The 26,114-nt window shown below is 37.7% G+C and overlaps 1 protein-coding gene across 3 annotated transcripts in view; it reads left to right on the top strand.

Moving 5' to 3' along the window:
- TM9SF3 (transmembrane 9 superfamily member 3) overlaps positions 1-25,751 on the top strand; it is a 51,964-nt gene extending 26,213 nt beyond the window's left edge. For 2 of the 3 annotated variants that reach the window (XM_075154499.1, XM_075154501.1), the window contains exons 5-15: positions 390-467; positions 1,426-1,557; positions 2,088-2,254; positions 4,976-5,070; positions 6,996-7,126; positions 15,253-15,392; positions 16,985-17,053; positions 17,147-17,293; positions 17,724-17,807; positions 17,917-17,993; positions 22,499-25,751. In XM_075154499.1, the coding sequence (XP_075010600.1) occupies positions 390-467; positions 1,426-1,557; positions 2,088-2,254; positions 4,976-5,070; positions 6,996-7,126; positions 15,253-15,392; positions 16,985-17,053; positions 17,147-17,293; positions 17,724-17,807; positions 17,917-17,993; positions 22,499-22,566 (1,188 nt within the window). In that variant the 3' untranslated portion in view covers positions 22,567-25,751. The remainder of the gene's footprint in view (positions 1-389; positions 468-1,425; positions 1,558-2,087; positions 2,255-4,975; positions 5,071-6,995; positions 7,127-15,252; positions 15,393-16,984; positions 17,054-17,146; positions 17,294-17,723; positions 17,808-17,916; positions 17,994-22,498) is intronic. The other variant, XM_075154500.1, reaches the window with a different exon arrangement.
- The last annotated feature ends 363 nt before the right edge of the window (positions 25,752-26,114 follow it).

The raw sequence follows: 26,114 nt of genomic DNA, 5'->3' as shown, positions 1-26,114 counted from the left end.
CTTTATGATATGAATATAATCATGAAAATGGTTTGTTGTATTTGACAACTAGAAGTTCGCGTCTTTGGTTATCACGGTATCACGTGATCACAGAGTACCACAGAGACAGTGAGAGCTGAGGCAGTGCAAGACTGATTCTTCCTTGTTCTTAAACATAAGCGTAGACAAGGTTAGATCCATGAGGCAAGGTGGCTGATGTTCATTCTATGTCTGACCTGTAGATATCAATCTTTAAGATCATCAGTCCATTGTTTTTGCCAAAGCCTAGATTCATATCGAAGAAAACATCTGAAGTGGATGACTTCTAAAAAGTGTTTTGGGTTTCTCCATGTGAGTATAGCTGAACATATTATAATGAGCTTTTCAAGTGTAAATTTTTCTCTCTTTAGGTGAAATGGAAGAAATCAGATGTGAAGTTTGAAGACCGATTTGACAAGTATCTTGACCCATCTTTCTTTCAGCACAGAGTATGTATTGTTCTAAGACAACCTTACAAAATATCCCTTTGAAATGGTTGCTTTAGTTCAGAAGATGTCATGGAATTTTTGGATGACGTCTTTGAATTTTTGCATGTCCCAGATGTTCTGGGACAATGAAACAGGCAGGTCTAGGACTGTAGGTTTTAAGTGATAGTTGTGTTGCTCAAATAGGATGGCTCCGGTTTTTTAGAGTGCTTCGGTAAATGTGCAGGCAAGCTTCAAGCCTGCAGCAAATACGAGGCAGTTCAAGAAAATGTATTCACACGATCAGAAGCAATGAAGTTTCAGGGACACAACTGTACAACTTGTAAGCTGAAAAATTGCAATTGGTCATCATATGTATGCTTTTTACTGAAGTAAATGCAAAGCAAAAAGCATTAGCCTAAACCAGTTGGCAATATCAGTTGTGATGGTTTAAACCTGTGGTTGTAATCTCCTTAAGGGTAGTATAATGAGCTATACTACTTTCTGAAATTAGAGGTTTTGGATTCTGTTTGGAGCTCAGTGAAAACCAGAAGATGTGCTTGTCAGAGGCAAAATAATGCTGCTGCACATTTTGGTCCTGTGCAAAGCAATGGTTCCTTTGGCTTTTTGACTCTGAATGTCTCTTTTACTACTTAAATCTCTTCTCCAGGAAGGCAGCAGTACATCGTGTTGCCTTGTCTTTACCAAGGGACAGCCAGTTGTTCAAACTTTGCTGGTGCTTAACTAAGCTGTGATAACTTCGTCATGAGCAAGCCTGGCTGTTGAAAAGCTTTGTGCATGGTGTTTCCCAGGCCAGTTTTAGTGGGACTTTCTACGAATGTATTGTTAGTTACAATATGGGTTTGTTGTTACTTAGCTAGTGCTGACAAGCTGTCCTGCTAGGCAACGATTTATCCTTATTGGAACAAATTTGAAACACATTTACAGTTCTAAACTTTAGGGATGTGTTTTCTTTTTGTAGATTCACTGGTTTTCAATTTTCAATTCTTTTATGATGGTGATCTTTCTGGTTGGCCTAGTGTCTATGATACTAATGAGAACTTTGCGAAAAGATTATGCAAGATACAGCAAGGAGGAAGAAATGGATGACATGGTAAGATCTGCATTCACGCTTTTTTAAATCTCTTTTTTTAAGGCTTATTGTTTTCTCTTCATACATTCATTGTGTTAGCAGCTCTGAATGGTTTTCTTCAATCAGACAGAAAACTGCCTTATGTGTGACTTGAAAGTGTTACTGGTTTTCTTTATAACATGCTCCTAGGTTGCAACCCAGAATTCTGTCTGTAGTCACTGTGTTAATGTTCATATCCACACTTAGGTTAAACAAGGTCTATTCTGAGTGTGTGATAGAAGCCTGTGTATGCTCCTAAGCAATTCAGAGGATTTTAGGGACAGGGAGGGAATCTGATAGATTTTACTGCATTATACATTCAGATAGTAATTTTTGTTGTCTTCATAAGCATCTGAAAAGTAAACTTTTCTTCTAAATTTGATGCATTCAGGAGAGAAGACATACTTGCACTCAAAGTTGCTTTAATAAATCAAACCTTTAATTTATGCCTAGCTTGTATGTTTGTCATTAATTGTCATGACTAGACTTAATTTTTTTGTTGTTGTTCATAGGACAGAGATCTAGGTGATGAGTATGGGTGGAAGCAGGTCCATGGAGATGTTTTTAGACCATCCAGTCATCCTCTAATATTTTCATCGCTTATTGGTTCTGGTTGTCAAATTTTTGCTGTGTCTCTTATAGTCATTATTGTTGCAATGATAGAAGATTTATACACAGAGTAAGTATAATTGTGCCATGCCTTCTGCATATAAATGCTTAAATGAACAAAATAATTACAAAAATGAATGTTCTGCCTGGCCTGGAAAAAAGTGTTTGAGAGTCTTTAGTCTTTATCTTTAGATCAGGTGTAGTATTCAGAAGACCTCTTTTAAGTTGTAATGAAACTTTGTCTTACTGTTATCATGTGAATTGGTCTCCTTTAATTTTACTCTTTTAATGCTTGCTTTTTACCTGATTTATTATGAAACTAGTTTGTTCTGCAGCATCACGGGTAGATTATATGGGAAATAAATGTTAAAACATACATATTTCACTCCTGGTTTTGTCTGGAGTGACAAGATATTACTATATTTCTTACCTTGTTTTCCCTGCCATGTCCTGTAAAGACTGAAGTAGGAGTGTGCCATGTTGTGAATAGTCCTGTTTGGCTTAATGCATTGTCAGCAGTAATCTTGTCCACAAGTCTTCTCAGGAATGGAGATTTAATTTCTTAAGTTCTTTTGAACAGATACTGCTCAGCCTGTGTTGCATGTAAAACCTCCAGCAATAGGTGGGCTGTGGTCCTGACTGGAGAGAATTCATTTAAAACAAAGAAATAGTACTCCAGTTTAAATTTTACACACCACTTGCGGTTCACCTAGTTTTCTTCCTTTAGCTTTTATCTGTTCGAGGTTTTTGGTATCCTGGATGGACTTCATATGTTTCTGTGGTGATTGTGATTTTGGATGCTAGGGGGAATGTTTTTTTTTTGGTGTTTTTTTTTTTTTTTTTTTTACAAGTGCTTTGTTTTAAAATTTTAAATCTCTGTTATATTTTCCCTTGAATTTCACCCATAACTATTGATTTTAACAAGTTGTAATACTGCTAATGTGCCACTAGAGAGAACTCTTGTTTTTTAATTCAGCTGTCTTTAATGTTGTGTTTAAAAAGCCACTCCATAGTACTAGTATCTTGGCATATTTAAATTTTTCATATGGTGTTATTCCCCCCTTGTGCCCCATGGTTACATTTCTGGATAGACTTACATACACATTTTTAATTGTACAGCATGTCAGCCCTTTAAGGGAGGGAATGAAACCATTTCAGAATGTTTGTGCACTGTAGGGACGCTGTAAGTTAATAATGGTCATTGTAAAATGTGTCAGAACAGTAATTTTTAAAAATATATGTGTACTTAATCTTCTATTGCGATAAGCCTTTATATCACTTTCAAAGTGAATTTAATTCTGGGTGTGTAATGGAACAATTGACCAAATCTAATGCAGGCAATTCTCATGTTTAGGAAAATAGTGATGTGAGTGAAAAAGGCTGTAAATCAGAATTACAAGAATGATTGCCTGTCAGTGTTCTTCAGGTTTGCTGAAACTCTTAGGGATCATGCAGCTGACGCCAACTAAAAATCTCTCAGTGAAATTTGGTCATGTCAGCTATTAATTTATTAATACTGGTTTTTGTTTTGAGAAGCTTTTCCATTAGAATATTTGAAACATAAATACATAAGTAAGCTCGAGAATAGGAAATTTTAATAATTTTAGATGAACATCTGCTTGTCATTTTATAGGTAGCCTGGATTTACATGTGTCGCTTCAGACTGTGCATGGTCTTCTGGGGTTTTGCATGTGTTTCTAAATTGGCTTAAGTTAGGAGAAGTGTTAAAATTGGTTTCTGTCTAACCAGTAATTTTCTAAAATGGAACTATTGCTTATATTTTCTAAGAAGCAAATATTAGCATAAGACTCCTTTCAGTGTGTGTGACCAGCAGGTATATTTGCTTCAATCCATGGAGTCATGGAAGCCAGTTGTACTAAAGATTACTTCTTTGAGTAGGCCAGGCATCCAGTAATGGTTCATTAAAAGCCAAAATGCCAATAATCTGGAATCTCTCAGAACAACTAATCTGAAGAAAGTGCAGCAAGCTGGCTGAAAACCTTCTACTGCTTTTTGCTGTCGAAGAGTAGCAGAGGGACATGGGGAAACAGCTCTATTCATTAATAACATTTATATCTTGCTATTCTTAGACATGATTTTTAAAAATGTATTTGGAGATGGCTTTTGTGATTTAAAATTATTAGCTTTGCCTGTAAAATTTCAGAAAATTATGCCAAAATGACTACTCCAACATTTAATGAGGAGATAATTTAAAAATGACTAAACTCTTGTGATTCGACTATTTCATGCTGATTTGTGACTTCATTATAGTATTTATAGTTTCTAAATCAGGTCTTCTAATTTTCTCTAAGATGATCATTTTCGATCTTAAAAGTTAATTCCTGAGGGATGGCAGAAGCATCATTCACAATTTTCGTATATTTTTGTTAATACTGGCCTTTATATTAAGCAAAGTACCTTTTATCTGCAATAGTTGAATCTTACACTTAATGTACGTCATGTAAGTGGTTCAGTTCTTTATACACAAGGTACACACATCCAAATGTCAGAGGTGAGATTTTGTACTCCAGCGAAAATAAATGCATGTTAGAAAAGAATGTAGTATGTCGGAACTCTTTTTCCCAGATTGAATTAGACTTGGCCAGAAGCTTTGGATACAAACAGTTCTCATTCTTATGCAGATTTTACAATTTAAACACTTTTAAATTTTTATATTACCTAAAAATATTAAATAACTGATTCTGCTAAATGTACATATTTTACTGTAATCTTTTGATCTAATACTGTTTGTTTTTTCTATTCCATTTACCGAAAAAATCACTTCTTGTAGGAGAGGATCAATGCTTAGTACAGCTATATTTGTTTATGCCGCAACATCGCCAGTGAATGGATATTTTGGAGGAAGCCTTTATGCTAGACAAGGAGGTAAATTGTTTTCATGTTTCAGCATTTTCATTACATTGTTAAATGGAGAAGTTGTTATTTTCTGATTTGCACCAATATAGAAGTGTCCTAATGGAGTTAGGCCATTCAGATGGAATCCATTAAAATCTTAATAAACAGAAAATACTTCGAGTATATTTAACTTTCATATTATTTCTTATTCAGTATTGGCTGCATTTTCTAACTAAAGATAGCTGAAGTCTTTGGTTAATTTAAAAGTAATAAGAGCTAAAAAACTGTTAACAATTGTATCTTATGAATTACTAGTTATACTCTTGTATATAACTGTTTGGCTCATGACATCCAGAGAGTATAATAGTCTCTCCCTCTTCTGTAACACGCTGTTAAACAGTTCATGTCATCTTTTCCAGATGACTCCTACATAGCCCTCCTCTATAGGTACTGGGAGGGCTATGTTTACTAACACGGAAAGGATGAGTATACAGTACTTACTAGACCATTAATTGTGGATGGAGAAAACCGTTTATAGCATCTATTAAAGAAGGTTATTCTAGTTTTCAGTATGTGCTCTGCTTTATACTTAGCAAATTCAAAATGAGTATCAGTAGAGAGCCAAAGCCCAATAAAATTGACATAACAGATTTGGACAGGCTGTCTTCAAGTGCCTCCCCACTATGCCTCTGAATTATGACCAGTTACATCCTTGCAGTCCGCTAGCTTCATCCATTCCCTATGCTGCAATAAAAGAGTAATCAAGATCTATTATCTTCTATAGTGCTTTAGGAAAAATAGTTCTGGTAAGTTCGCAAAAGAAAATTTGTATCTTTTTAGCACGACATACTTGTTAGTATTCAGTCTCAACTGCACTCTAATCTACTCTGAGTTTGGCGGTTAGATGTTTCTTTCATGTGGCTTGTGTATAAACCCAGCGATTTGTAGAAAAACAGATCTAGATAAACTAGGGTTTCTGTTCTAAAATGTATCGTGCTGTATAGTTAACCAGATTTGCATTTTTTTCTACAGATCAAACGTGTATCAAACTCTGAAATGCTGATTATGTAGGCCCATGGTGAAAATACATATGATGGTCCTGAAAAGCATATGCTAGTTTTCTGACTGTTTTTTTATTTAGTGAATATTACAGATTCATGTATGGTGTATTAAATTTACATATAGGCAGTATTTAAGAGCATAGAAAGTGAAGGGAATACAGACAGTGAAAATTCTTAAGGTATGGCCCAAGAGGGTTTTTTTGAGCTCCTCAGGGATCTCTAAACTTAGTAATAACTGCTAACAAATGTTACTGTTTGCTTTGTGCCTGGGGTTTAGAAATTGCTTTCCTTCTACCTTTTCTGCTGTTGAACATACCTGAGTTCAATTTTGCTGTATATTAAATGCTGTGGCATTTTGCTTTATACCAGGGATGCATCCTGAATGTATGGAGTCAGCTTAGTTGGGTAAAGACAGCCCGAAGCAGGTGCTGCCTGAAAGCAGCTGTAGTGCTGAGTTGTCCTTGGAGCAGCGCTGAGCTCTCATGTGCTCTCAGGGTGTGAGCAGGCTCTGCACAGGGCCAGCTCTGCTCTCTCTGTCTCTACTAATCTGCAGCTTACATATACACTTAGGTTTCATACCCTGGTTTCTTTGGCCAGCTTAGTTAGCATATGCTGTTCTTCAGCCGAAATGTTCTCACGCTGTATCTCTTTTCCTCTCTTTTCACCTGGCCTAATAAATTGATTAATGTGAAGCATCTTGTGAGTTGCCAGGAGTCAGATGAAACTGTTCGTTGACTGTTGGCTCCTGTATCGACGTAGTATGTTGTTACTTAATTCTTTCACTTTTCTGGGGGATAAGTCGTCAAACACCTAAATTCTGGAGGCTTGCTGATAACTTTTTAAACGAAATACACTGTATCTCACCAAGTCCCATTGGAATGTCCCTTCTTACAGGAAGGCGATGGATAAAGCAGATGTTCATTGGAGCCTTCCTTATTCCAGCAATGGTGTGTGGAACTGCCTTCTTCATTAACTTCATTGCCATCTATTATCATGCTTCAAGAGCTATACCCTTTGGAACCATGGTGAGTCATTTTACTGGAGAATTTAAACACCACTGTAGACACAGGAAAACTACCTTTTAGTCTAAATACAGTTGTGAGTCATAGCTTTAGCTTCCTACTTAGAGATTTATTCTGGGTGGGTTTTAAGGTGCTTTAAGTATAATTCTTTTTAATCACAATAGCAACAGCTGCTGGATGCCAACAGCAGTCCTCTCTGCTTAAAATGGTACTACTTTGTATTCAAGCTTAGTGTTATAACAACATGGGAAGTTAGCAACTTGAATTTTCTTCTGGATGGCCAATGTGAACTGGTTATAAGCTAAAATGCAATACGAAAGGATTCCAAGTGAAAGCTACTTCCAAATCATTGCAGTCAAGCAGAAAAAGTAAAAATAAAAGATAGCCAGCAATGTGAGATGAGACGTCCTGAGGATATCTCGCTTTACGAAAACGAATCACTGTTTTCACTTTGTGAAGTGGTATTTAGTGTCCCGTTATGGTCTTGTGTCTGTGTATTAACCATGTCACTTGAAAAACAATGCTGGTTGGAGTACTTTCTCATTAATAATGATGACTTTTCCTGTTTCTCATGGCTTTTGTCAGGATTTTGTTTGTTGTCATAGCCCTTTCAAGTAACCTGAAATAACCCTGTGAATACAACGTAGGAAATAATCACTTGGCACTTTGGCAGAATTTCTGTTTGAGCTTGTAAGGGATATTATTTGAGAGCAGAATTTTTTGAAATATGCACCATAAAATTGCTTTTTTCTAATTTTATGCAGTAGCACTGTTAACTTAAAAAAAGTCTTAATACATGAAGACTTGTTTTCTTTTCAGTATCTGTAGCAAATCTTGGGATTTAACCTTTTTTTATAGCTCCCTTCTTTGCATATCAGTTTTTGTGATGTGTTAAATTGTTCAGTCTATTCAGAGATGTTTGAGTAGCCTTGGATTTCTTCTTAGTTTAAATCTACCACAAAATGAAGCTTGGTATCACAAGTTCTGTCTTATAAATAGTATTATTTGAGATATAATCAAATTCAGTATGTGACTAAAAATACTTCTTAGTAACATATTGTTAATGAGTAATTTTCTGCTGACGGAGGAGTCATTACTTTACACGTGCATTACTGGTTCTAGTCACCTCGTTAGTAGTATTTTCAATGCATGCCTAAATACCAACTTTTGACATTGAATTCGTTGTTATAAAACCACTAAATATAATATCAAGCTAAACATGTTTATAAACTGTTTGCTTAATTTTTCTGTTTTTTTTTTCTTCAAGAAATTAGACTAAAATTCTATCTTTGGATATGTTTGCATTAGTCGGTCAGTGCCCCAAAGGAATATTGTATTGGTTTTTCTTTCCTAAGCTAGCAGCCATATACAATACTGTCAGAAAAGTTTACAACATTGATCTTTGATATGTGGAAAGAGGCTCTGTTTTACTGCTGAGCAGGCATTTATGATATCACATTTCTCACTTGTATTCCCATTTGGAGGTCAGGAATGCTGAGGGAAGGGAAATCCACCTGTGCTGAAGTTTGTCTTGTAAATCTGTTCAACTGATTTGTATTTTAAGATCATGGAAACATGTACATGCAAAAGCAAATGGGAATATAAATCTTCAGGGGTCACTTAATCAGGATGTTAGGGCTCTTTATACACAGGGATTTTAATGATCTCAAGGTTTTATGAACGTGTTTGAATCCTTATGACTGTGGCAATAAAACTTCAGTGGAGTTAGCAGACTTTTAGTAGGAGCAGGTTATGAATCGGAAACTTCATCAGAATAAGCAACAGTCTAATGACTTCAGATCAACTAATGAAGCTGGTTTGCAGAAGGAAATTAAAATTGTTTGAAATTACCATGTTATGCTTCAAGTTGAAGTCCCTGGGAAACCCTCTGGCTTTATGGATAGGATAACTTTGTGTCTTTCCACCTTTGTTTTCAATCTAGAGAAGCTTCCAGGATTCTCTAGTGCAAACTTGCTGCTGCAGCTTTCTTGGGGAAATAAAACCTCTGCCATCTAAATGTACTAGAACACAGAAATTACGTCCTTTACCCTGGCATGTCTTGAAACCACCCTCCTTGATTTAAATTGCTGGCAAGAATTACCACCTCTTCTTGACTACTGTAAATCTGGAAAAAGCAGAAACGGAGTTGCTAAAAAAAATCTCTGAGCTAAAAGAGTCTCTGCTAAGAGACTATGCTTAAATATGATATCCTGTGCTTTGCCCATTTTGCATTGCCAGGGAACTGGTAGGTAGTCTACTCTCTGTGACTTAATTTCTCCCTCCAGACAGATTTTTCTATGGAATGTAGGCAAGGGCAGCTGATAGTGTCAAAGCCAAGACATCCAAGCTAACGCATAGTTGCTGCATCTTTGATCTACCTGGTATCTGCTTTCCCACATTTTGTCTTGAAATGCTCGAATTGCTTCGGCTCTTCAGGAGCTTCATACACCTCACTGTCATGGCAGTCTATTTTGAACTTCAAAGCTTCGTTCTCCTTGTATATCTCATTCCTGATGTCTGGGATTTCCTCGAAGATGTGGCAGGGACTGGGAAGATCCAAAGCTCGTTTCTGAAATCATTCTTCAGTCTTGGGACTCTGCCTTTAACCCTTTTGCACATACATGCAAGCCATCTACCTATACTGTGACAAACCTTCTGTAGTGAAATACACCATGAGCCTGAACAAAGGTTTAATCTCTTCCCTGGGATATCTTTCCCTTCAAAATGCAATAAAGAATGTGACAGATTTTATTCGAATATGAGAGCTTTTTTAAAACTTAATGGTTTAAAGCTTCCAACTCCCTAAGCATATGAAGGAAATATAAAAGTTTGGATTTTTTCTCTCATCTCTTCACCTTTATAGAAATGCAGTGGGTACTGTTCAATTCTTTGTTCTTTTGGAGCCCAAATTTGATTTTTTGGTTTTGTTTTTTTTTTTTTTTTATTATATCCTGTTACTGGTGAACATAGAGTTCTTCTGAAGGTGTTGTACACCTTGACTTACCTTCCCTTGATTTTTGTCAGTCTTTTCAGTGTATTTATCAATCTTCTTTCTATTTTGTTGTGTTTGAATTATATGCAAAAAATGGAGCATGGAGCAATTAAAAAAAATTTTAAATAATGGCAAGTGAAGTGACCTCTCCATATACGTTTGAGGAGAGTTCTATGCAGAAATACTTACTAAGTAATGCAGAATTTCTACAGAGTACAGCATGATTGAATTTGAAGGGACCATCTTAATTCTGGCATTTCATAAGTTGTGGGTGCTTACGTCGTTCTGTGTGTGATGCATAATTTACAGATTTCCATTAAGGCTACTGTGACTAATGTAATACTCGGACTGCAGAATCCATGCAGCTTCTATTAAACTGTTTAAGATGTACCATTTTTGTTTTGTTTGAGCAGTAGGTTCCTGTGTGGCTAACGTTTCCAGTATGCATTTTTAATGATTTAATTAAATAAGGTTATGCATACTGAATTTCTCTTGGGATTGAGATCCTAGTGTTTGCATCTTTTATACCTTGTTTAAACTAGAAAAAAGTGTTTCCTCCAACAGATAGCTCAATCCATGCTGCAGCCGTCCCTGACAGCTTTAAGTTGATATGAGTATTGGCTGCCACTGAAAAAGGAGGACCTGGTAGCACCAAAGATTTTCATGCCTTGAGGCAGATGAGGAAATACACCTGGCTAAAAATAGAAAAAAATCTAGTCATATGCATTCAGCAGGGTGCTTCCTCAGATTGCTTGAAAGTGATTGTGGAACCCTTGGTCAAAAACCTCATTTTTGCTGAAAATAGACACAGCTTAATGCTTAAATTTTCAACAGTTCAATTTATTACCCGAAGCAGCACCCTAGATTAACTTAGTTGTAATAAAATTAATAACACTTTATTTTAAAGCCTTCTATTCTTTTCATGTTCTGTGTCATGTTTGGACAGATGATGTGCAGAAAACTGTTCAACTGTACAGATTCAGTAACGTCTGTATGGGGGGAAAGTCTCATGACTAAGAGTGCAGTTTTGGTAGCTGACAGGAAAGATCAAGCTGCTGCTTTGACAGTTAATTTTTATTGCTTTTCTCCCTTGTGCATTAAGCAGTCAAGGCACCACAGCCTGCCAGCAGCTGTTTAATATTAGATATGCTCATAAAAATTTTAATTATCACCTTTGAATGAAGTTTAATCTACAGTTGTCAGAAAATATGAAACACATGGCACTAGAACATAAATTATATCCCTCTTGACAATGTTTCCTTTCAAATAAGGAAAACTGAGTCCTGCACGTTCAGTCAAGGGCAGTAGAATATTCTTTCTCCATCAAAACAAAACAAAAAGGGTTTAGAAAGAATGCGGGCTTGATGAGGTTGACGATCTCTTCTATGGCAACTAAAACCTGCAAATTAAATCAGATGCTCATGTATAAATAAGATATTTTGTTCCACAAAAATGAAACGGTCAAAATGAAATAGGTACGTTTTAATCTACTGGCTTGGTAGAAAAACTCACATAATTTGTCTTCAGTAATATGGATTATGGAGAGCACGTGCTTGTTTGCTTGATGGAAAACTTGGTTTGTAGATGTAGTAGATTTGCCTGTTTGTATAATTTGTGTTTTCTGAAGTGGTAGTTAAAACTGCTCTCTGAATTTCTCTTGGCTGATGTTACAGTAATACTTCTCTTAAAAGGCTCGCTAAGCCCTAACTTCTTACCTCTGCCTGTCATGCAACAGCTATTATTGGGGTTTTGGTTTTTTTAGTATGTTACCACTAACCTCTGTAGGGAGGTGCTTCTGTGGGAGGGCAGAGCACGTATGTGTGTTGGTCCTGCCTTTGTTTCCTCTGACCATTTGTGATGGTGAAATGGAGGCCAGTAAGTGCCTGAGCTGCTTTCGCCATTGTAATCTCATTCTCCGAAACCTTTGAGGCAGAAATCTCATAACTTCATCTCATTTTCAGTTAAGACACTTGTGTACCCTAGTGCCCTGTGTTTGCTTCAGTTTGGATTTAAACTCTCTAGATTTAGGCATTGCCCAGCCTGCATCATCACTGCCCTTGCCATCTGTGGCAACAGGCACTACCTGTACGGTTTGGGAGGGAGGCACTGTCTTCACCTCAGATCTGAAATTAAGAGGAACAGAGGAAAGGCAGAAGCTAGAAAAGCCAGTTATGTCCAGTCATCTCACATCCAGAGAAAACTATTACTGCCAAGAATGAAGAAAGTAATTTTCAGCAAGCATCAGTCTGAGTAGGTAGACTACTTTGGAGTCAGGCAGTGAGTTGAAAGCAAGGAAGAAGATGCTACTGAGGTGAGCACAGTGTGTGCCAATTCTAACCAGCACCGGTTGTGTTGGTCAACCTACTAAGAAGACCAGCAGGTTGCTGTCACCAGGGTGGGGTTATCTCAGAAGACAGAACCTTCATGTCTTTATCAGCTTGGACAGCTTATCAGAGGCAGGTGGAGGTGGGAGGCATTCCTGAGCCTGCACTATGGTCCATACTTGCTTGCATCCTTTGCATTGCAAAATCATCTCAGATAATTTTTAGACTCCTGAATGGCTCCAGGAAAAAAGGAAAAAATGCACTTCAATTCCAGCTGTCCTCAGAACATAGCATAGCATTAAGACATTGTTTAACAAAACATTGACTTTACCTGATACTGCTTACTAGATTTCACTGAAGATGCTAGCTGTTCTGTCTGAAATAATTTCATTTTTCAGCCAAATGGTTAATAGAATGGGAGATGTTACAACATTATCAATCGTGGCTTGACTGATCTGATAATGAAACCACAAGCACTCAGATTTTCTGATGGATGCCAGTTACAAGCGTACTGGGGACAGGTTGGCAGTACTTACTGAAGCCATTATTCAAGAAACCTTGGTCTGTCTCAGCTTGTTTTATGCAGATAAACATTTTAGGTTTCAAAACCGCTGCTGAGTCAGTCTCCCGGACAACACAACTGCCAAGCCCCGCGAGAACAAGTTGAGCCTTCTCCTTGCCCACCTGATTTGAAGCCATTCAGCTCTGCAGTTGGTGTCACTAGAAGGACATGCCTCTGACTGTCCTTTTTCATCTAGGAGTTTGCCAGCTAATCAGTAATTAGGCCTGGATGTTCCTTGCTTGGTTCCTTGTGCAAGGTTATATTCTTTCCATGTGAATTCCCTATGGTAGATGTGTTTTGCCAGATGGACAATTACAAGCTACTAAGTTTTGTTCCAGGTGAGCTTGGAACCCAAGGCTGTTCCTGGACAGTTTCTTTCTGCAGTAAAGCAGTGGATTCACTTTCTACCAGTATTCCCAGTCAGCAGTAATTTCCGAGATCAAGAAACAGAGCTACAGGCACCTTGATAACTGCACTGTAAAAGACAGTTGTGGCTGGATGAGCTATATAGATGCCCTTTCACACTGCCTGTGCCTGAGCTTCCTGCCTCAGCCAGGCTTGAAACCTACCTGCCGGAGCGCCACGGAGCACCATGGACAGGGGCCACCCAACACACCTGGAGGTTCTTGCACAGGCGGGAAGCAGAGCAAGCTCTTCTTGGAAATGGTTTCAATATGGTCAGCTTGGAAATTCTTTGGATCCTGTCCAAGCCTTAATTCTTGAATGTTTCTTCTATCCACTGCACTTCAAACAAGCTGGGACTTTTTGGTCAGGATTTTAGGAAGTATAGGACTGACGATGTTCTTCTTTGATATTTCTGATACTTTTTGACATTTTTCTCTGAAAATTCTCATCTGCTCATTCTTTAGACTGAGCAGTTTCAAGTGCAGAACCTGCATCTGTTAAGTGAGTTAGCTGTATACTTCTCCTGTAATTTATTCTTAGGCAACCTCAGTGTCTCAGTGTCCTATCTAAGACACTATGCCCGATTACCTGTGTTTTTTCCAGTAATGGAAGATAAATGGGAGATACTAAACATGTATTATTTGTGTAAAATCTGCTTTATTATTGGCAAATGTAAATACTGCTTAGCTTTTCCTTATTTACCATTGAAGCTTCATATTCTAGTGGCTTATGATATAATTTTTTAATAACCTCTCCTCAAAGATATACAAAGCAGTCTGGACAGTGCTTCTGGTTGTTGACCACCTGTTTGGTGTACCCCTTCTCTGGAGCATGAAGGCTTGCTCCATCCAACCCCAGGCGACGTTTTCCGTTCACAACTGGCCTAGGCTAGTAATGGTATGCAAGTCAGTAAGAGAGGGATAACCCACTGACTTTTGTTAGATGTTGCCTTAAACTCATGTGATTGACTTAATGCTAAGTTTGTATTGAGCTAATGTAGTGCAGCTTCTCATCTCTTGAAGCCCAGTGGTTCTTGCTTGTTAGCTGCTTGCAGTAGATTTCCATAGATATAACATAGGTGAACAGCCTTTATTTATCCTGGAGTAACTGCCTCTTAAACAAGTCAGTGTGTGGCTCTTAGACCTAGTCCTCTGTCCATTGTTTTGGATTAATCTGCTGCCATGGACTTCGCGTCCTGATGGGGTGAAAGAGGAATAGAGCTTCTTTGCTCAGGAGACACCAAGGTGCACATAGAGCCTCAGGCAACAGTGCTTTTAAAAGGCTCTTATGTCTCTGGCAGTCTGTGTTCTTAATTACCTGGTTGGTGGATAGTGGAAAAAATTGAACCCAAAATTTGGATTGGTAGCATTCTGACACAGCTTTGCAATTTTTGTTTAGGTTTCTTTTTTATATTGGATTAAAAATTTTGTACCCAGCAGTTGTAGTTTTGTATGCAACTGCCTAACTGCCAGATGTTAACTCCCAGGGATAGCATACTCTGCAAAGGTTTAAGAGAAGCTGACAAAATTTTCTGTGATGAAGTGCCATGAAGATTTCCATTTCATTTCTTTGCAATGTATTGAGTATAATGATTAGATGAAAACAGTAGAAAAATCTGTAATAGTTCTGTTCTCTCAATTGATGCAAGAAAATATACATAATAATGTTTATTAGGAAGTTTCTCAGGAAATAAATACTTCCATTTGATAAAATGGATGTATATTGATGAATGCTTCGTAACTAGGAGTATGATTCTACAGCAATAACTACTAAGGACTAGGAGTGGGTTGGTATCTTCTTTTGTCCTCTTATACCTGTTTTTTTTTAAATTATATTTTGCTTACAGGTGGCAGTGTGCTGTATTTGTTTCTTTGTCATTCTTCCATTGAACCTCGTTGGTACAATTCTTGGCCGAAATCTGTCAGGACAGCCTAATTTTCCATGTCGTGTCAATGCAGTGCCTCGTCCCATACCAGAGAAAAAATGGTAAAGACAAGCATGCATGTTAACTAAATGTGTTCCCTTCAGTACGTTTAAAATGACTTTTCAGATGTGATCATTAAAAGTTTGTTTAGAATAACTTTTTTTATTTAAATTGAGTTGTGTCTAGAAGAACACCTCTACTGACATTTCCTTAATATGATTTTTCTGTTGAATAAAAACACCAAGTGCAGTTAATGGTTAATAGTTGTAGCAGATTTTACAGTCCTATATCACTGATTCACATTTGGCCTGAAATGTTCTCAGTCTCTTATGTAAAAGGGATGGTCCCAACCCAGTTCTTGTATAGGTATCTTGAAACTAAACCTTTCCTATTTAGTTAATGCCTCTTGCAGATTTAGGATTGAATATGCCTTGGAGACAGAACTGTTCTGTTTAATGGTCTCCATGTATAAGCTGAGACATATTTGCAGGGTGATGGTGGGGAGAAGCTTGCAATGCTGTTCCAAATTCTGCGCTTTTGTTGATGGCACAGAGCCTAAAATACTCCAGGTATACGTTTTGAATTGCGAATAAGCCTTTATTATTTTTGAAGTGAATATAAAGGGGTGGGTGCCTAGTCTGAAAAAGTAGACTTGGGTTTTTGGAAAATCATGAATGCAGCCACTTTTTCCTATTAATTTAATTCTGAGATGGAAGCAGCAAGCTATGGAAATGAAAATATCCTCAGAGGATTTTTTTAATAGATTTTTCTTGCTTTCCCTGCTCAGACGAATGGAACAGACAAAGTGAAGGGGGCACTGAAACGTGTATGCCCATGATATCCAGGAAGTGCAGCACACTTAGTCTCTTCTTAGTGGCAGTTTGTGCAGCTCAGATGCTAGGATTTGATTTATATTGTGACCTGTATCTTGGGAATCTGATGAATTTTTCTGGATCAGCATGACAGATAGAAAGAAATAAGATACTTCTCTTGAAGATGATGAAATTGCACACCGTCAACTTAGACAAGTCTCCCTATAAATAATAAAAGAAGCTGCAAATCAAATCACTGGTTACTAGCTAGACTCAGCGTCATTGCAAGTACTACACAGAGGTCACCTTTAGTAAGTGACAGTATCATCTACAGGTAGCTGAGCATTCATTTTTGGCCAAAGGCTCATGACTCAGTATAGCATTAAAAATAAACCCTGGTTCTAATTATGTAACCATTACCCTGTGAAATTTTCTTTGCGCTTTTTGCTGTATTTGTGGCCATCAACAGCATTGAGTTTCCGCTGCCTTTGTTCAAGGCTAGTGAATGTTGTGGGGCTTCATTGCTTAGGTCCTTTTTGGGCAAGAGAGATTCTTTCTGTAGCCTTGAAGGCTGGTTAATGCCTAACCTTATGCCTGTAGGTGATAGGCATAAGCCTTATGTTTTGTTTCAGCTTTCCCCAAGAATAACTCCTCCTTCTATCCATACACATGACATCTTAGGGGAATCTTCTTTCTAATATGCCGGTATGAGACAGAAATGTTCTTGTTAGCATGCCTTTTAAATAATTCTCTGTGCTATATTAATTATCTGGTTATATGTCTCAATATGTTTATCAATGAAAGATTAAAAATGTCCCTAAACTAATCTTAATATCTTTCAGGTTCATGGAACCAGCTGTTATTGTTTGCCTAGGTGGAATCCTCCCTTTTGGATCAATTTTCATTGAAATGTGAGTATGTCAGCTATTTGCCAATTTAGTTAAAAAGTATAATCATTTAAGTTAATTACAATATCATCTGCATATTTTGTTTACTCTCTTCAGGTATTTCATTTTTACTTCATTCTGGGCTTACAAGATCTACTATGTTTATGGCTTTATGATGTTGGTTCTGGTTATCCTCTGCATTGTGACAGTTTGTGTGACTATTGTTTGTACGTATTTCCTGCTAAACGCAGAGGATTACAGGTGGTAAGTATTGCATTATTTGCATAGTTAACCAGAACGTGAGAGTTTTATAGAAAAGTGATGTTCTTCGGTCTCGGTGGGTCTTTTCAAAGTGTCCCATGTCCAGATTTTAGCTGTAGGAAATAAAAGCAGTTCTTGGATCCTTTCTGTACAAGAGCTTTCTGTGTGTGTGTGCATCTGTGTGTGCCTGTAAGTATGTATAAAAAAAAAATGTTAAGGCACACAGGAATACGAAGAAGGATCATCACTTGGTATCAGTGATAGCTGTTGCCATAGAAGCTTTTGTCACTTACAGCAGACAACATGTAGACTTTTTTGAATAAGTCTATAGAACCAGTACGCTTTATTTTCAGGGTAAGGTTTTAGTGCATTGTGCATCTGCTTGGGAAGCCTTTTGGTTAGATATATGATGGACATGCGTGTTTACTTTCAGGCAATGGACAAGCTTTCTTTCTGCGGCATCAACTGCGATTTATGTTTACATGTACTCCTTTTATTACTACTTTTTCAAGACAAAGTAAGTGGTAGTTTTCTTGCTTCAATATCAGATTACTGTATTGCCAAATAAGTTTATTGAGAAAAACTGGGGAAAAGACCTAGCATAAATTCCTATCTTTCTTTTTCAGGATGTATGGCCTGTTTCAAACGTCATTTTACTTTGGTTATATGGCAGTATTTAGCACAGCTTTGGGAATAATGTGTGGTAAGTTTCAAATATATTGACAGTTTTCTATCAGAATTTTTCAGACTGTCATGTTTCTGATTTTAGCTCTTTGGTTTTGGTGGTGGAGTGTGTATGTCCACAAGATCTGCTCATAAAAGCTTGCAATCTTTAAAAAGAATCTTAGAGTTCTCTGCTTATACTTGGTTCCTACCTAATATAGGAGATTTCTGTGGATTGCATCTTCTGATAGGAAGATAATTTATGTACTGTGCAGAGAATTTCATACTCAGTGCAAGCTTGAAAGTCTCAATATTTGGCAAGAAATTCTGCAAAATAAATTGAGTCCATGCTAGCATTTTGTTTCGGAGTTTTTACTGTTGCCCCAAGACAAGAAGCTGGGTACACCCATTGAGGTATCAATGGTATCGCAATACTGATGATGCTACCATCTGTGTCTTGTGGTATGTGTATATGAGGGTGACAAGAACAGAAAGGGCTGACACTTCAGGATAGCATTTGAGAAATCAGTATTGGAATATTCACAGGTGAGGAGAGTGCACAGTGCTCCTGTGTGCAGCTGGATTTCATTGCTTTTTCAGATACTATTTTGACAAATGTTTAGAAAAAAACGTCATCTGATAAAGTCAGATATACTTGTTCACCTGTTAGCTTTATTCTTATCCTTTGCTTTATGACTTTCAGAAAGTGCTACTTGGTTCTTTTGCACTTTCCTATGATGTTATTTGCTTTTTATGTGTGATCCTTATTTAATACTTTTCTCCTCAGTAGTGAATGAATAGTCCTATAGTCTCTAGTGGGAGGATTTCTTTGAGTTAGATATTTGAGATACTTGGTGTCTTACAGGAACTTACTTTCTGTAAAGTATACATTTCTTGATAGGGGGGTGGGTGATTTTACAATGCTTTATAAAAAAGGGAGAAAAATCATCTCTTAACTACTGAGTACCTGTTCCCCTTTTCTCTCATACAATCTAATCTTGCTTCATCAGGTTCTTGGCACATTACAAGACTTCCCTGCTGTTCTGGTAGTCTTGCAGCCATTTTTTTTCTTTAATAGGCTTATACTTTTCAGCTCTAATCTTTTCTTTTTAAAGTGCTCAGGCTGGTATTGATTAAAGTGTCTATGATGCAGAAGCCAAGCTTGCCCACCAGTTCCTGTAATTAAAATGTTTCTAAAACATGGAAAAGGAAGATTGTCGAATGCTTTCTTGTCATGGTAGGACACTACTTGATGGAATATTAGAGTAAAATCCAAATTTATTCAAAATCAGAAAATACTTTAACACATTAAACTTTATTTCCACAGCTCTATTGAGATTTCTTTTTGTCTTTTTAACTGTGTTGGAAGAGAAGCTGTGAGATTCCTTTTTACTGAGAACTCCCATTTGCAGCATGTGGAGGGAAGAAAAAAAAATCCCCTGTCAAAAAGCATTTGTCTAGGGAACTTGCTGCCATTGAGGTCTAACAAAGACATTTGTGTTAGAGAATTGTGCAGTGTGCGTGCTACTGACTGTACGTCTCCTGTGAAAAGTGGGTAGAGCTGTGCTTTGGATGCTCATGCGAATGGGCGAGTTCAGTATCACACAGTTGGATATGAGACGAGCTAGTTAGGGTCCAAAGCAGCCACAGGGGAGCTCTCTGTAGGCTTGTATCATCCGACTCTGTTTTTAGTGCCCCTGACAACGCCTAGTGAACTCAGATCCCACATGCAGTGGGATGCTTTGATCCACAAAGTCTGCTGCCCTCTGCAGAGCATCAAAGTTCTGGGACGGGACAGTAGGGAGCCCATGAGAACTTCCAAATCTTCTGAGCTCCTCGTGCTTACCTCTTAGTGATGGAAAAGAATAAAACTTGTTCCCCAACTCAGTGGATGGCTTAGGAGCTAGGTAGTATAGAAAGGCCTCTTGCAATACCACACTTCAGCATCCAGATAAATACTGTAAGTATGATTGAAGGGCTTTTTAAAAAAATTCTGTGCTTACAAAGTCACAACAGTAGTCAGTGTTAATTGGTTTAAAGTAATAGATGGGAATTAATCTTTTTCTGTTTTGTGATTGCTATTCCTCACTATTTGGATTTTTGTCTTTATTTAAAAGCTGCTTGTTCTGCTGAAGTATGCTTGCAGTTTATTTCTGCTAAACCTATATAGGCCATAACCAAGTTAAACACCTTATCAGATAATATTTATAATAAATAAATAAAGTCATTCCCTTTACTATGGATTTTTTATTCAAATGAGCCAACTGTCCTGCATTTGTTTCAGGAGGATATTCTTTAGTCGTCATTGTCTAGGGTTTCCCCCTCTCCGCCCCATGTTTTATTCAATGCCTGTGAAGTAGCCTTGAGGCTTAACCCCTGCCTTGGGTATTGGCCATTAGTGGCCTTCACGGATAAGGCTCCTGTGATTCAGAATAGGTTACGATTTGTTTATGGGGCTGAGAGTTTGGTCCATGTGACTGCTAACTACTCCTCCCCCTCACTTCCATCTCATGCACACATTCTCTAGATCCCAAATGAAACACAATTAGTGCTTTGTTCTCCCAAATCTCTGTTATATCTGGCATCACATCACTAGAGAAACCCTCAAAGGACAAGTTCTGGAATGTATCTGAGTTCAGCAACTAAAATGGGCATTGGTTCTATTGGCAGTGTCTGCTTTAATGGGCAAAACATGATGATTCTTAAAACAGGGAGTCCAGTGCCATTATTTTGTCCAAGAAGATGAGTTTCTTGACAGGCTACAGAAAAAACTGCTTGTGCTCCCATATGACTCTAAGCTCACGTCACCTCCTCTGCACAGCCCGTGCTTGGGTCTGTCAGAATGCTGTACTGGCCTCTCCTTGAACTGCCAGGCCTTCTCTCTGCTGCGTCGTCAGCACACTTACTCTTGCAAGCAGCAACCTGATCTCGTGTGCGCTGTATTTGTTTTAATGGAGTTCTACTTTGTCCAAGTTAGCAATACAAATCCTGCATTTGCTGGCCGGTGGAATGGTTGTCATTGTATTTATACAGCTTGAAGTGCTATGCAATGCAGAGACTGACTCCACAGGCTCCTTACTACTCCAGTAGCATTGGAATGATGCATCAGGTTTGCCTTGTGCGGATTTCCTCATTAGATATGAATGTTGGGCTTTTGGGGGTCTAAAACCCAAAATTCTGTGTGAGTTTAATGGCTGACCTCATGAATTATCTGAGCAGTCCCCAGGATTTAAAGAACTCTCCAGGTTCTGAATAAATCTGTGGTCAGCAATGCTAGCTGCAGGTATGTATGGCCTTAATTTCTAAAGGCAAAAAAACTTTATATTTTTATTGAAAAATGAAGTTTTGGCAGAAATTTTTTAGCACTGGTTAGGCTTTTGTATTTAACACGTCTTAGGCAAGTCTGGTGCATCCCAGACACTGAAAATGTTGTTTCATGCTTTGTTCTGGGCTTTTCTTTATTGCTTCAGGGAGGCAAAAATATCTGTTTAGAGTCTGTTCTTTACTGAGCATCCAAGGGTTTGATGTTAGGACTTCTCTTACCTGTACTGAGTTACAGGCCCTCACTTCTCTATCCTTTTCTTCCCATATTTTATGATGTGTTATTTTGGCAGTCTGACAGCAGTTGTCTCTAATTCTTGCTTGATTTTTCAACTTCACTTCTAACCTGAGACTTAGCCAAACTGACTTCCACAAGGCTGATTTACACTTCTTTTGCTTGGAAGAGATTAAGGAGAAGCACTGGGGTATTCCCTGTGGATATCCTATTTACTGAGCCTGGCAAACCTGAGGTTCTGGGTTTGACCACGTAGGTTGCTGAATCTCCTTCTCAGAAGAGGTCTTGGTCGAGTGCATTTCTTTCATTTTTCTAGGTGTTCTTAGTCCTGCAGTATTTTGGGTTTAGCATAAACTGTTGCCCCTATCAAAAGCTCAGTGACCTGTTCTTTTATTACTGCTGTGACAATGCATACTCTGCTCATGACTCTTACTGATTTGAAAACCACAGTTTGCAATTTCCTTTAACTACTAACTGCTACTAGTTTAATCTCTTTGTACAGACCTCCTTGGAGTTTAAGACTCCTGGGATGGGGATCTATTATTATTTGTGCCTTGTGGGAAGGAAAAAGCCATCTGCCAATAAAACACTCATCCAGGAGGCATGTAACTTATAATAAAAACCCGCCCTCCCATCCACCTTCCCTGCAGAGTGGGTGATTGTATGTTTTTTACCCTCTGTTCAGAAAAAGGGACCCGGTTATTGGCAGCGGTAGGGGGGCTGCTATATTTATCGAGGCCAAGTGAGCATGGCCTCTTGGTAAGATGGCTTAATGGATTTAGATTGCTAGACTAGGGGAGTTCTTGCCAGACGTTCACTGGGAGCATGGATAATTAGAGTTTGAGAACAAGTATTGCAGGTAAATAATTTTCTGTGTGCAGAGGGCATGCTTTATGTGACTTTCTGTTTAAGTGTGGGTGTTTTATATTGCTGGCTTATTTTGATGATCAGCTCTCTAACATATTCAACGTTTTTGGTTTATTTTGCAGGAGCTATTGGTTACATGGGAACAAGTGCCTTTGTTCGTAAAATCTACACTAATGTGAAAATTGACTAAGGAAATAAGAAAATTGAACTATGGATCAGTTCCTGTTTTCATGGGGATGAACTTGCACAACAAAAAGCGCGAGAAGAGATTTGGGTTTTAACACTGGGCACTATATGGGTCTCCATTTTGTGGATGGCTTAAAGTAACATCTATTTCATTGATCCTAGGTTCTTACTGACTGCTTTCTCCAACTGTTCACAGCAAATGCTTGGATTATATGCAGTAGGCATTACTACAGTACGTGGCTAATCTTCCCCAAAAAAAAACAAAAAACAAAAAACCTAGCTCATTAAAGATGAATAGACTAGCTCTCTTCAGTGAAGAGGACAAACGGTTTATTTAAAGCATTTGTTCCATTCAATAAAAAGAGGGAAACTTGGCTGCTAAAACTACTTGATTAGTAGTCTTCCTGGTACTTAACATTTCTAAATTATGTAAAAATGCGGTTCCAGAAAGATTACTCTTCTGATTTTTACTGCCATTGCCAGGATAGGAGGTATGTTTTATATTTTGACTCCAGGTGCTTTTTGGTTTATTTGCGATATCAACTATACCCTACACTCATTTGTTTAAAAAATAATTTAAAAAATATATAAAAAACCCATATGCATGTAATATATCAGCTATTGTTCTAGTTGGACCAACTTCCCTTTATTTATCTTTAAAGTAATATCCAGCTACATCTTAAATCCATCCAAAGAAAATACAGTCTGAAGACGGGATGTGTTCTCTGCAATGCAATTTACTGTACAGTTAGAAAGCAAAATGTTAAATGAAGAGGATTGTTTGTTTTTTAATAAACACTTTGAGGTCTAGATTAAAACAAAACCAACATTTTAACTGAATGTCTAAAGTGATTCTCCTTTTTTCCAAGTTAGTCTTGCATTTTTTTTTGTTTGGGTTTGAATGAAGATTTTCCTTTAGACATTATACAAGGGGTAATAAGTGTATATAACATTAAATAATGTAACTTAGGTGTAGATCCCAAATGTATTTGGATGTACAGATTTACTACAGAGTACTTTTCTGATGATTCGGTGTAAAAATGTGTGAATTTGGGTGGCTTTTTACATCTTGCCTGCCATTGCATGAAAAGTTGGGGTTTCTTCACAATGTGTGTATGTCATGCTTTTCTGTTCTATTTCCTTTCTCAAGCTCTTACAGGAATTAAATTTGTAATTTAGAACATTTTAATTTTTGTTAATCCTATCTGGACACTTGTGTAACATCAAAAGCACAGTTGCTTTAGAGTGTTCAGAAAACTAAAATAAACTTTTCAGACAAAAATGTTCTGATTGTGAAAATAGATGAGTTTGCAATTGAAAATGTTTGAGAAGGCAATACTGCTGAACGCCAGTTTCTGTATACAATATTAGTGTGGTTTTCAAATATCAAAACCTCATGCTTTGAATTCAGAATTTGCTTACAACTGTATTGTACAATACAGCTCCAAAGTGGATGACCAGCCCAAAAAGATTCTTCTTGGCTGAACTGTTTGTGGAGAAATCTGTTTTGTGATCCAGCTAGTGTACTGAGAAAAGGGGGGGGTAAGCGTGGACTGAAATAAATGGGCAAATAAAGGTTAAGTCTTTCTAAGATGACTGTGAATTATGCACTGGATTTAGCTAGAAATATCCTGAATGTGTTTGTGACAGATTTGAGAGCCAGTCGGCTTGATTTTTTTTTTTTTTTTTTTTGGCATCTGCCATATAGGGATGTCTTCATCAGTGTGGCTGTCTGAAATAGAGCACCTGCCATGGAGAAGGCAACTTCCTGAATTTAAAAAATGAGCAAAGTACTTGTATTGGTTAGCACTGTCTTGTCTCTATATAAAAAGTCCTGATAATGCAGTAGCCACAATGAGAAACAACCATGCTTTGGCAGGGTCTGGTTGGAGGTTGGGGGAACTGAACTTACAGGTAATAGTGAGAAGCAATGCATCCTGCTGTATATGGCTTCTGAAAAGTATTTGAGCTTTCAGCTCTGATTTACCTGGCCAATTTTAACCAATCTGTCAGAAAATAATTAAGTTTTGCTTCAAGTGAATGGTTGGTGTCTGTAGCTGAACACTCTGCTGTTTAACAGAAGATAATTCTTTTTTTTAAAGTACAGGCTGATTTTAAGATGAGCTTATAAACTGGGTCAACAGTTAGTTTTTCTTTGTTCCAAAACGTGGAGACTTAAAGCAAAGAATGGGTTTTATACTAGTTCTTGCTAGCGCATATAGCTGTGGGAAGCCCTCTTTTCATCCATGTTCTTCTAAATCTAAAGTGAGAAGCCATTATCTTCACACAATAAATACATTAAGTACTCCACCGAGATACAAGTTTTTTAAAGGGAATGTTTTGATAATGGCTCTGTTTCTCTATTTAGAGCAATGCTATGTGATTAGTCTATCAGAAATGTCACTAAACCGTTTGTGAATTCCATTTAATCACTTTTTAATGCCACAGAATGGTGGGCTGCCTACTTGCTTTCTCTATCCTCTGGCATTATTAGCTTTTGCATATCCAGATAGGATTGTATAGCTTTTAAAGTGACATTGAAAAGATACTTACTGCACAGGCATTGCTTTTGTTTCTGCAAGCACGTTCCTCTGGAGAAGTACTGTGTTTAAATAATTGACATTTTTATACTTCCACCCTAGCACGTGAGTAAGTTGGGGGTTTGTTTTGTTTTCCCCCTTCCTTTTGGTTTCTAAAGGAGTGCAAAATGTGACCAGTTTTCAACAGCTTGTCTTTATGGTTGCTGTTTGGGGCAAGACGTATTTGCCCCCCAAAAACTGTGGATATAGATTGAACCATCTTGCTTAATAGAATTCGGAAGCTCTCTGCTTAGATGATGTAGTCCTTCCTCTTTTATGGAAGAAATAAAGATCTTACAGCCAACACTCCTCTTTCCATGGTTGTTTCTTAGGAATTTCTGGTTCTTGAATTGAAGCTTTTTGATAACTCTTTAGCTGGCCGCTCAGTGCTTCTCTTCCCACTTCTGGTACAGAGGCCAGAGATTTGGGTAAATATTTGTGTAGCAATAGCCAGTCTTGATCAAATGCTTTAGATAAATAAAAATTAAAATCTTTTCAATGGAGGCAGAGTGCATATAGAATGCACCTCTGGTACTTCATGTATGGAAAGTGGTGAACGCTGGATTGGAGATAATGGAGACTGCAAATAAACATTACATTGTGCTCTTTTTTTGATGTCTGAATGTTTTGAAGCAACAGTGTCTATTAATTCCTCTCCAGACTTACATTCCAAAGTGTGTAAAGGGCACACACATTGTTTTATGTATGATAGACTAGGTGTATTTCTTTAACAAGTTTCAGGTTAAAAAACCAAAAACCTAATACTTTTTACACTTCTGGTGCTAAAACTGGGTAAAATCACTGTCATTACTGCAGAGGTAACACAAATGAGAAGTTACATTTTGCTCTGGCTTCAGCATCACTAGCATCTAGCCAAATTTGCCCCATGACGTATATATACACAGCTTCACTGAAGACGGCAAAATTGCGTAACTGTGAGTGCATCAGCAATTTCTCCCCTGGAATGTGTCCG

The sequence above is a fragment of the Calonectris borealis genome, chromosome 7 (genome assembly GCF_964195595.1).
Source record: "Calonectris borealis chromosome 7, bCalBor7.hap1.2, whole genome shotgun sequence".
In the NCBI taxonomy this organism is placed as follows: domain Eukaryota; kingdom Metazoa; phylum Chordata; class Aves; order Procellariiformes; family Procellariidae; genus Calonectris; species Calonectris borealis.
Note: the sequence above shows the minus strand (reverse complement) of the source record. Positions and strands in the feature narration are given on the sequence as shown.